Source organism: Oncorhynchus mykiss, chromosome 2 (genome assembly GCF_013265735.2).
Source record: "Oncorhynchus mykiss isolate Arlee chromosome 2, USDA_OmykA_1.1, whole genome shotgun sequence".
Classification (NCBI taxonomy): domain Eukaryota; kingdom Metazoa; phylum Chordata; class Actinopteri; order Salmoniformes; family Salmonidae; genus Oncorhynchus; species Oncorhynchus mykiss.
In genome coordinates this window covers 23,255,258-23,267,130 of record NC_048566.1, presented here as the reverse complement: position 1 = coordinate 23,267,130, position 11,873 = coordinate 23,255,258, and the positions used below count along the sequence as shown (strand labels likewise).

General features: G+C 40.9%; 1 protein-coding gene and 1 pseudogene across 1 annotated transcript; one reads left to right on the top strand and one right to left on the bottom strand.

Annotated features, from left to right (window-relative positions):
- The first annotated feature begins 71 nt into the window (after window positions 1-71).
- Window positions 72-4,668, top strand: LOC110538325 (protein lin-37 homolog). The gene is made up of 10 exons (XM_021625073.2): window positions 72-162; window positions 507-556; window positions 682-757; window positions 893-940; window positions 1,085-1,114; window positions 1,209-1,294; window positions 3,008-3,168; window positions 3,281-3,412; window positions 3,506-3,579; window positions 3,763-4,668. Exons 2-10 carry the CDS (start codon window positions 523-525, stop codon window positions 3,848-3,850), a joined length of 729 nt encoding a protein of 242 aa, XP_021480748.1. The 5' UTR covers window positions 72-162; window positions 507-522; the 3' UTR covers window positions 3,851-4,668.
- Window positions 4,669-5,268: 600 nt separating this feature from the next.
- On the bottom strand, window positions 5,269-6,028 carry LOC110538320 (annotated as a pseudogene).
- Between the last annotated feature and the right edge of the window lie 5,845 nt (window positions 6,029-11,873).

The following is an 11,873-nucleotide window of genomic DNA, read 5'->3' as shown; positions in this document are numbered from 1 at the left end:
GGTAAGTGACAGACATCGATCTGGACCAATGATAGTCGTGTAGTTGACTCCGCATTGCCCAACCAGCAGAAAGGAAACGACCTGCGCGCGGAAGAGGAAAGTCTACTGAAACAAATCCGACCACCGCGCTAACCAGGCAGCTAGCTAGCTAGTTGTTGGAGGGTAACAAAACTACGTTCTATGTATAGATACGTGGCCTTTAGACATTAATTCGACAATAATGTTCTGCTGATGACAAGTGATGTATAAAATAGACACAAGTCGAATAATGCGGCTACACATGCGTATTCAAGAAAAGACTGCTTCAATTAGCTAACGTTAACTAGCTACTTAGGTTCAGTATCCAGGCACAACAACAGTGTCCCCTTGGGTCATTTAACGTTAATATCTAGAAACATTTTGAATCAGGGTTTTCTCTTATATAATCAATTTATCAAGCTTGTCGTTGTAGCTAGCTACCAACTAACTTGTATTTTATCTTTGTTTTGGGGATTTTTGAATGTCAGTGTGAACGGGTAGATCATGCATCACGTCAAGATCAAGACTGAGAAGCCAGGTGAGAGCTTGAACATTTCAAAACCAAAAACCCATTCAGCTGACGATACAGTGGTACCTAACACTATCTACTGGAATTATTATATCTCTCCTAAGTAAAGTCGACTGTTTATTTATATATGACAGATGCAGAGGGGAGTGGTGCACGCAGCCGACTAGATGCAGTATTACAGGGGCTGGTAGAGAAGAGTGACAGTGAGAGGTTGGTGTTTTCATTTTATTTGTGAAGATGCAGTACATTAACTGGCTTGACATTGAAACGTACAGCTTCAGGAACTTTTCATTTTCCTCTAATCAAGCTTAGGTGATGGGAAATGCTGTTTTTGCTGTTTTACAGGGAGCAAAATGAAGACGAGACAAAGATGGCAGAAGAGTCTCTGAGCAAGTATGGCCATTTTTTTTCTTTCTTTTTTTGTATTTTTTTTTTATATTAAAAGAAGTATGCTATTTAGACTTACTCAATAGCCTATTGTGGTTCCGTTAGTACCACTACTTCTGTAGTAATTCCGATTGCCTATTTCTTCCATAGGGATGTGTCTCCATCTTCTGCTGGGAAGCGGTAAGTCTTATTTGATTTTTTTAAACACATCTGACTGTGTGGCTGTTAGACACTGACAGGCCTTGACCCCTTTCCCTTGTTGTTGATGTCATAGGCCATCGTCACGGTTTCCACAGCACCGGAGGAAGAAACGGAAAGAGATGGATGATAGCTTAACAGAGAGCAACCAACATAAACAAAGTAAGTCTGCTGCAGATGTCAATCCCCTGCCAAACACAGATACAGTGCCTTGCGAAAGTATTCGGCCCCCTTGAACTTTGCGACCTTTTGCCACATTTCAGGCTTCAAACATAAAGATATAAAACTATATTTTTTTGTGAAGAATCAACAAGTGGGACACAATCATGAAGTGGAACGACATTTATTGGATATTTCAAACTTTTTTAACAAATCAAAAACTGAAAAATTGGGTGTGCAAAATTATTCAGCCCCTTTACTTTCAGTGCAGCAAACCCTCTCCAGAAGTTCAGTGAGGATCTCTGAATGATCCAATGTTGACCTAAATGACTAATGATGATAAATACAATCCACCTGTGTGTAATCAAGTCTCCGTATAAATGCACCTGCACTGTGATAGTCTCAGAGGTCCGTTAAAAGCGCAGAGAGCATCATGAAGAACAAGGAACACACCAGGCAGGTCCGAGATACTGTTGTGAAGAAGTTTAAAGCCGGATTTGGATACAAAAAGATTTCCCAAGCTTTAAACATCCCAAGGAGCACTGTGCAAGCGATAATATTGAAATGGAAGGAGTATCAGACCACTGCAAATCTACCAAGACCTGGCCGTCCCTCTAAACTTTCAGCTCATACAAGGAGAAGACTGATCAGAGAGGCAGCCAAGAGGCCCATGATCACTCTGGATGAACTGCAGAGATCTACAGCTGAGGTGGGAGACTCTGTCCATAGGACAACAATCAGTCGTATATTGCATAAATCTGGCCTTTATGGAAGAGTGGCAAGAATAAAGCCATTTCTTAAAGATATCCATAAAAAGTGTTGTTTAAAGTTTGCCACAAGCCACCTGGGAGACACACCAAACATGTGGAAGAAGGTGCTCTGGTCAGATGAAACCAAAATTGAACTTTTTGGCAACAATGCAAAACGTTATGTTTGGCGTAAAAGCAACACAGCTGAACACACCATCCCCACTGTCAAACATGGTGGTGGCAGCATCATGGTTTGGGCCTGCTTTTCTTCAGCAGGGACAGGGAAGATGGATGGAGCCAAATACAGGACCATTCTGGAAGAAAACCTGATGGAGTCTGCAAAAGACCTGAGACTGGGACGGAGATTTGTCTTCCAACAAGACAATGATCCAAAACATAAAGCAAAATCTACAATGGAATGGTTCAAAAATAAACATATCCAGGTGTTAGAATGGCCAAGTCAAAGTCCAGACCTGAATCCAATCGAGAATCTGTGGAAAGAACTGAAAACTGCTGTTCACAAATGCTCTCCATCCAACCTCACTGAGCTCGAGCTGTTTTGCAAGGAGGAATGGGAAAAAATGTCAGTCTCTCGATGTGCAAAACTGATAGAGACATACCCCAAGCGACTTACAGCTGTAATCGCAGCAAAAGGAGGCGCAACAAAGTATTAACTTAAGGGGGCTGAATAATTTTGCATAATTTTGAAATATCCAATAAATGTCGTTCCACTTCATGATTGTGTCCCACTTGTTGTTTATTCTTCACAAAAAAATACAGTTTTATATCTTTGTTTGAAGCCTGAAATGTGGCAAAAGGTCACAAAGTTCAAGGGGGCCGAATACTTTCGCAAGGCACTGTAGTTTGACTTTTAAAAACCTTTTGTCTCTCACTCACTGACTCTACCGTTCAAGCTCTAGATATTCACCTACATGTACAATCATTTGTTCTCCTCCCTCTCTGCTAGATGCCTACATTATCAAGTTGTTTGACCGCAGTGTGGACCTGGCCCAGTACACCACCAGTACCCCACTTTACCCCATTTGCCGGGCCTGGATGAGGAACAACCCGGCAGTGAGAGAGAGAGCTGCATCCCCAAGCCCCCCACACAGCATGGGGGAAGAGGAGGTAAGCTCACACCCAAAAAGCAGGACAAAGATGCCCACAATGTGGGCATAAATATATATATTTTTCAATAGAGCTCTCTGTTCAGTATTTGTTTTCACGTGCATCTTACCAGGCTGCAGACATGCTCAATGGTAAGGGACAGAATGTGTATCGCCTCCCTCCGCCCACCACCTGTCCTCTCAACCCTTCTGGAGATCCTGTCAATCTGAGGATCCCATCCACAGAAAAGCCTATCGTCAGCAAGGTACTGTATAACATCTACTACGCCTAGCCATCACTTTCATATTTGCCACAGTAAAACGGTTGATTGAAACAATCTGTCTGTCTTTGTCACCAGTCTACAGATACAGCTCTTGTCTCTGGTCCCCTCATATACAACCACATAGAACGCTGGAAAAAGATAAGGCAAAAGTAAGTCCAAGGCATCTAAATAATCACAAAAGCTAACTTAGTTGACATGGATAGATTGGGGAGTCGAATATCAACTATTGATCCGAATGTAATCTTGATTGGGGAAAAAAGTTTATACAAATTCTGTCAGTAAACATTGTTTATCTAGCTGCGATCAATCTTAATATACATAACTGTGTTCAGATGGAAAGAAGCGTCCAACAAGAATCAGCTGAGGTATAGCGAGAGCATCAAGATCCTGAAAGAGATGAAGGAAATGTACGACCGCTAGCTGGGAATCCTCCAGGTAGTATCCCACAGCAGAGGGAGGAGAAAAGAATAGAGCAGGTAGGAGCTACGAGGAAGTCATCTACCCCAGGACGCTGCCCTAGTCCTCTCCCCAAGGAGGCCATTGCGTGTGACAATGTCAAAGGAGCCTCATGGAGCCCATTTTTACCATATACTGCCACATTTAAGGACCCAAAGTCCTCGTTTTGAAAATGTAGCAATACTTTCAGCAAGTTGATGCTTCTGGTGGGCCCAAGTTCACCTGTGACTGGTGTATTGGGACTCTTGGATAATAATTACATTAACGTTTTTTGTCATATTACAGAATATCTGGTAATGCGTTATATAGTCTGTTGTTGATTCCACAATGTGTCATGAAAAGTTTGTAAACAGGTTAAGTAGTGTACAACATTTGTCTAAATTCTGGGATACTCTAAATCAATTCCAATGGTAAATATTTGTTTTAGGATCACCAGTTTCCCAGATAAGCAGTGCCCTTGGGAATATTTTTTTTTGCATAGATGTTCAAAAGAAAAGTCTCACACACGTCTCCCTAATTTAAAGTAAGTAAACTGTGTAAAAAAGTTATAAACTATTGAGCTATTGTAATTTATTTATCGCTATAATAAATCTGCCAGAGTGCTGTTTTTACAGTTGATTGATTACTGAAATGTAATTCAAAGGATTTCTCCACAGCAGTTATTTTGGGAGAGGGTTTTTCCAGAGGGATCTTGTCATCTGCAGGTCAGAAACACAGTCCACATGGATGAAATAAGGTCCAAGATATTGATCACATACAGGCATTAAATGTTCAGTTTGTTTTGGATCACAAAGGAATGTCGTCTGAAGTTAAACCTTTATCTGACCAAAGAAAAACACTTACGAAGAGTCCTTTTAGGAGTCAACTCTTTTATATTAGCTACAAGAAAAATATAAACACAGAAATTAATAAATGACCGTAAGAGTTTTTTTTTAAACATTTTTGATACCAAAATACCTTCAGTTAATCGATCCGTCTGGTCGAACAGTCTTGTAAGATTTTGAAATTCGAGGTTTAGGAGTGTTATTGTCTATTTGTGTGTGATAATGTCCCCATCATTTCCCTATAACGTCAACATAGCATCCCCATAATTTTCCCATAACATCAAAAAAAGGTCCCCCATAACTTCAACATAACATCACTATAACATTAGAAGTTAAATCCGTTAACTGCATTTGCATTACTTGCACTTTTGAGGTTTTAGGCTGGGTATCTGTAAAGCACATTGTGACAACTGATGTAAAAAGGGCTTTATAAAATACATTTGATTGATTTGATTAATACCACCATGAAAACCACAATGACCACAACTACTGACCATTTCAGGTTTCATAACTACAGTATAGATAGTCAAATTACACTGTAATACAGATGTACTAGCCCTGTCTTTTGAAGACATCTCACACCTCGGTTTCCACTTTACCATCAGACTGGTCACCAGTGAGGCGTAAATGTCCTTCTCTGGAGTCATAGACTTAGACTTTACGGGAGAGATGGGAGCGCATTGATGACACAAAGTTCATCCCCTGGTCCTCTGGAAAAGCGTTCTCGAATACAACCAGCACGGACTGACGCATCTTCTTCTGGAACTCGTCACACATGAAGACGTACAGGATGGGGTTCAGGCAGCTTTTGCGAAAGGCCAGGCTAGCGGACAGGGGAATTCCAATATGCACGACCAGGTTGAGGCCTGGGCTGCCATTTGTCATGATGTCCAGAAACTGTAAGACGTGGAAGAGCAACCAGCAGATGAAAAAGGCCAGGACAACGGAGACGATGATCCGGAGGGATCTGCACGTTTTTCCTCTCAAGGCGCCTGGTGCGTATCCATATGGCAATGTAAGAGGCTATGGTGACCAGGAAGGGGATGAGAAAGCCCAGCAGGAAGCGGAACACAACCATTTTCCTGTAGGTGGAGTAATCATGGGAAAATTAATAACCGCATATTGTCCTATTACCATAGTGCATGATCTGCCGAAAGATGGTGAACGGGAGGCTGCAGACCAATGAGGCTAACCAGATCCCCACACAGATGACCTCGGCCCTGCATGGCGTGCACTTGTTATGGGCCCACACAACCACCCACATGGACAGACAGCGGTCCAGGCTGATGGCCGCCAGGAGGAAGATGCTGGCGAACATGTTGAAGGTTACATTTTGGTAATTTGTTAGCCCAGTTTTTATACATTTCCCACCTATGACCAAGTAGGACTTGAAACAAATAAAGTCATTAGATTTATAGAAGACATTTAGTACATGACTTCGCCCTCATATGGTCTTTATTCACACAATGCAACAATTCTAATGCATATGAGTTTCTAAAAAATTATGAGATGACATTAGGAATTGCATGTTTGTCATGACACTACTTCTACAAATGAAGCATAAGTCTGAATGAAAAGTTAAAGCATCTGAGGTCAGAGATCAAAAGGGTAGAAAATAAGACTAAAGCGTCTTACCCATTTCCATCCTATTCTCTATAGCAATGAATATCATCCACTCTCTCCCACCACAAATGAAACAGCTCTCTCTCACGTGCGCACTGTTGCACTCTTCCTCCCTCCCTTTCTCTCCAAACATCCTCTAAGTTTAAAGTGCCTTTAGTCAGTATTTAGTCAGCCACCAATTGTGCAAGTTCTCCCACTTAAAAGATGAGAGAGGCCTGTAATTTTCATCATTGCTTTATATTAAGAAAACCAGACAGCACAATAGTTTTTTATTATTGTCGGAAAAGCAGGGAGCTCTCCAACACTCAGACATAATTTACAAACAAAGTATGCGTGTTTAGTGAGTCCGCCAGATCAGATGCAGTATCCCTGGTTATCCCTATTCTCTTGATAAGGTCAGGACAAAATGTAATGAGTACTTCTGGGTGTCAGGGCAAATGTATGGAATAAAAAGTACATTATTTTATTAAGGAATGTAGTGAAGTAAAAGTTGCCAAAAATAATAAATGTCAAAATAAAGTACTGATACCCCCAAAAAGTACTTAAGTAGTACTTTAAAGTATTTTTTACTTAAGTACTTTACACCACTGCAGCCATGTCCTACTCTGCTATCTGCATTATCAATCATCAACGCTGTTCAGTATGGAGCGCAGTTCACAATGCATGCATCTCATGGTAACTTTTTTTTTCTTGTGAAAGGTAGGACTACATTTGCCTCAACATAGCCTATGCTACAGCAATATAAGGTCTGAATGCAGTCCAATTTACACTTCTCCATCTGGATTTCGGGGGCGATGCATTTTGTAAATTGCAGCTGCAGAGTTTTAAAACAGCCTATCACTTGAATATCGTTACTTTAAGTCAGTGCGTTTGCAAACACTGCCTTTCTTGCTCCATCAATTCCATTCAAATTGCATCCAAAAATAGATATGCCTAATCCTGGTCAAGATTGATATATGCTGTACAGTGCACTCGGAATGTATTCAGACCCCTTGACTTTTTCCACATGTTGTTATTTTACAGCCTTATTATAAAATTGATAAAATTGTTTCCCCCCCCTCATCTACACACACTACTCCATAATGACAAAGCAAAAATATATATATATATTTTTTTTTTTTTATGTTTGCACAAAAAAAATTCTCTCAAATTCACAAATATTCAGACCCTTTACTCAGTACTTTGCTGAAGCACCTTTGGCAGTGATTACAGTCTCCAGTCTTCTTTGGTATGACACTAAAAGCTTGGCACACCTGTATTTGGGGAGTTTCTCCCATTCTTCTCTGCAGATCCTCTCAAACTCTGCCAGGTTGGGTGGGGTGTATCGCTGCACCAGCTTTTTTCTGGTCACTCCAGAGATGTTCAATCGGGTTCAAGTCCGAGCTCTGGCTGGGCAACTCAATGACATTCAGAGACTTGTCCCGAAGCCACTCCTGCGTTGTCTTGGCTGTGTGTTTAGGGTTGTTGTCCTGTTGGAAGGTGAACCTTCGTCCCCAGTCTGACAACCTGCTCCAGAGCGCTCAGGACTTCATCAAGGATCTCTGTACCTTGCCCCGTTAATCTTTCCCTCAATCCTGACTAGTCTCCCAGTCCCTGCTGGTGAAAAACATCCATGCAGCATGATCCTGCCACCACCATGCTTCACTATAGGGGTGGTGCCAGGTTTCCTCCAGACATGACGCTTGGCATTCAGTCCAAAAAGTTCAATCAGACCAGAGAATCTTGTTTCTCATGGTGTGAGAGTCCTTTAAGTGCCTTTTGGCAAACTCCAAACAGGCTGTCGTGCCTTTTACTGAGGAGTGGATTCTGTCTGGCCACTCTACCATAGAGTCCTTATTGGTGGAGTGCTGCAGAGATGGTTGTCCTTCTAGAAGGTTCTCCCATCTCCACAGAGGAACTCTGGAGCTTTGTCAGAGGGACCATCAGGTTCTTGGTCACTTCCCTGACCAAGGCCCTTCTCGCCTGATATCTGAGTTTGGCCGGGCGGCCAGCTCTAGGAAGAGTCTTTGGGTTCAAAACTTCTTCCATTTAAGAATGATGGAGGCCACTGTGTTCTTGAGAACCTTCAATGCTGCAGAAATGTTTTGGTACCCTTCCCCAGATCTGTGCCTCAACCCAAACCCATCTCGGAGCTCTACAGACAATTCCTTCGACCGCATGACTTGGTTTTTGCTCCGAGATGCACTGTCAACTGTGGGACCTTATATAGACAGGCGTTTGCCATTCCAAATCATGTCCAATCAATTGAATTTACCACAGGTGGACTCCAATCAATTTGTAGAAACATCTCAAGGATGATCAATGGAAGCAGGATGCACCTGAGCTCAATTTTGAGTTTAATAGCAAAGAGTCTGAATACTAAATAAGGTATTCCTGTTAATTTGTAATAAATTAGCAAACATTTCTAAATCTGTTTTTACTTTGTCACTATGGGGTATTGTGTGTAGATGACGATTTTTTATGTAATCCAGTTTAGAATAAGTCTGTAACGTAACAAAATGTAGACAAAGGGAAGGAGTCTGAATACTTTCCGAATTCACTCTATAGCCTATAGATCTTTGAGCCTACCTGTTTCAGGTAATATAAATTAGAAGCTTAGCCTATGCATAACCCATCATTCCTTAGCTAAATAAGGCTAATACTGCATTTTAATTTATTACCTGAAACAGGTAGGCTCAAAGATCTATAGGCTTCGTCACTTGCATAATCCACACCTGGCCTCTCTCCTTAAAAAATGCTCCTTAGCTCTTGGAGTCCCAGGAAAAGCTAGACTAAAATAATAGCTTGTTGGATATTTTTTTAAGCATGATTAGACTATCAGTAGACTAATCGAAGAGGGATGCAGTCTCTTCTTTGCTGAATGTTAAATAGGCCTACAGCATCCAATAGAACTTGCATGGAGTTTAAAAGAAGAGAGTGCGCGATGGTAGGCTCTGGCAGTTATTTATTCAGACCCATAACTGGTCAATCTTCATGGAGTGAATAGATAGCCATCTGCATCTTATTCTGGTCCTATATGTATTATTCAAAGATGTCATTACAATGGTGAAGATAAGGACAACAAAACGTATTTCATTTAACTGTTGAAAGCAAAGAAGGAATGACGCAACAATGGAGAAAGAGTAGGTAGGCTAATACACACATGGTAAAACATTAGGGGAAATATTATGAAAGGTATACAGTGCCTTGCGAAAGTATTCAGCCCCCTTGAACTTTTGCCATATTTCAGGCTTCAAACATAAATATATAAAACTGTATTTTTTTGTGAAGAATCAACAACAAGTGGGACACAATCATGAAGTGGAACGACATTTATTGGATATTTCAACCTTTTTTAACAAATCAAAAACTGAAAAATTGGGTGTGCAAAATTATTCAGCCCCTTTACTTTCAGTGCAGCAAACTCTCTCCAGAAGTTCAGTGAGGATCTCTGAATGATCCAATGTTGACCTAAATGACTAATGATGATAAATACAATCCACCTGTGTGTAATCAAGTCTCCGTATAAATGCACCTGCACTGTGATAGTCTCAGAGGTCCGTTAAAAGCGCAGAGAGCATCATGAAGAACAAGGAACACACCAGGCAGATCCGAGATACTGTTATGAAGAAGTTTAAAGCCGGATTTGGATACAAAAAGATTTCCCAAGCTTTAAACATCCCAAGGAGCACTGTGCAAGCGATAATATTGAAATGGAAGGAGTATCAGACCACTGCAAATCTACCAAGACCTGGCCGTCCCTCTAAACTTTCAGCTCATACAAGGAGAAGACTGATCAGAGATGCAGCCAAGAGGCCCATGATCACTCTGGATGAACTGCAGAGATCTACAGCTGAGGTGGGAGACTCTGTCCATAGGACAACAATCAGTCGTATATTGCACAAATCTGGCCTTTATGGAAGAGTGGCAAGAAGAAAGCCATTTCTTAAAGATATCCATAAAAAGTGTTGTTTAAAGTTTGCCACAAGCCACCTGGGAGACACACCAAACATGTGGAAGAAGGTGCTCTGGTCAGATGAAACCAAAATTGAACTTTTTGGCAACAATGCAAAACGTTATGTTTGGCGTAAAAGCAACACAGCTCATCACCCTGAACACACCATCCCCACTGTCAAACATGGTGGTGGCAGCATCATGGTTTAGGCCTGCTTTTCTTCAGTAGGGACAGGGAAGATGGTTAAAATTGATGGGAAGATGGATGGAGCCAAATACAGGACCATTCTGGAAGAAAACCTGATGGAGTCTGCAAAAGACCTGAGACTGGGACGGAGATTTGTCTTCCAACAAGACAATGATCCAAAACATAAAGCAAAATCTACAATGGAATGGTTCAAAAATAAACATATCCAGGTGGTAGAATGGCCAAGTCAAAGTCCAGACCTGAATCCAATCGAGAATCTGTGGAAAGAACTGAAAACTGCTGTTCACAAATGCTCTCCATCCAACCTGACTGAGCTCGAGCTGTTTTGCAAGGAGGAATGGGAAAAAATGTCAGTCTCTCGATGTGCAAAACTGATAGAGACATACCCCAAGCGACTTACAGCTGTAATCGCAGCAAAAGGTGGCGCTACAAAGTATTAACTTAAGGGGGCTGAATAATTTTGCACGCCCAATTTTTCAGTTTTTGATTTGTTAAAAAAGTTTGAAATATCGAATAAATGTCGTTCCACTTCATGATTGTGTCCCACTTGTTGTTGATTCTTCACAAAAAAATACAGTTTTATATCTTCATGTTTGAAGCCTGAAATGTGGCAAAAGGTCGCAAAGTTCAAGGGGGCCGAATACTTTCGCAAGGCACTGTATATGTCAGCCTGCAAATTATACACATTTATTATATTTCCAAATATAATTGTGACTTTGTAGGCCTCATGTCCTGCACCAGCATCACATTCTCTCCCAGCTTCATGTTTTGAATGAGGTCTGTAATTCCAGTCCTTATAATACAATACAGTATACTATTACAGTCCACACTCAAAAAGATTAGGCTACTAGAGCTTGTTTCCTTTATTTACCCAAGAGAGCATGTATACATCTATTGGCTTTTATGTTTTTGTGTCATGTGCGGTAGCCTATATCATAAACAATGTATTAGATAATGGCACGATCAGTTGGGCTTTTTTGGGCTTGGGATCATAAAATGTCTTCAAATCAAATCCAGACATTTATATTCTTTATATATTTTAGAATGGCACTTCTGGTTATGGCATGAAATACCGGGTTCGTCATGTGACAAGTCATAAAATACCAGGAAAATATGTAACCCTGGTATGGCTTGGTTGCTTGACATATGTTTTTTAATTCTTTCCATATTTGCTGTCTGGGGAAAGGTTTTGGGGAAAAAAAGCTTTACTTTCCCCAGGACAGTTCACACATTTAAATAAATAAATAAACAACCGTGCCAAATGTGTTTTAGTAAGACTCTCCAAGGGTTACTATTAATGAATGCTCCGTTTTTGTTGTATGTGTGTGTTTTGTTTTGTTGATGATTATGTTTTTCCTGAGTGGTCTCTCGGCACTGTTTTGACTTCAAACAGAAACAA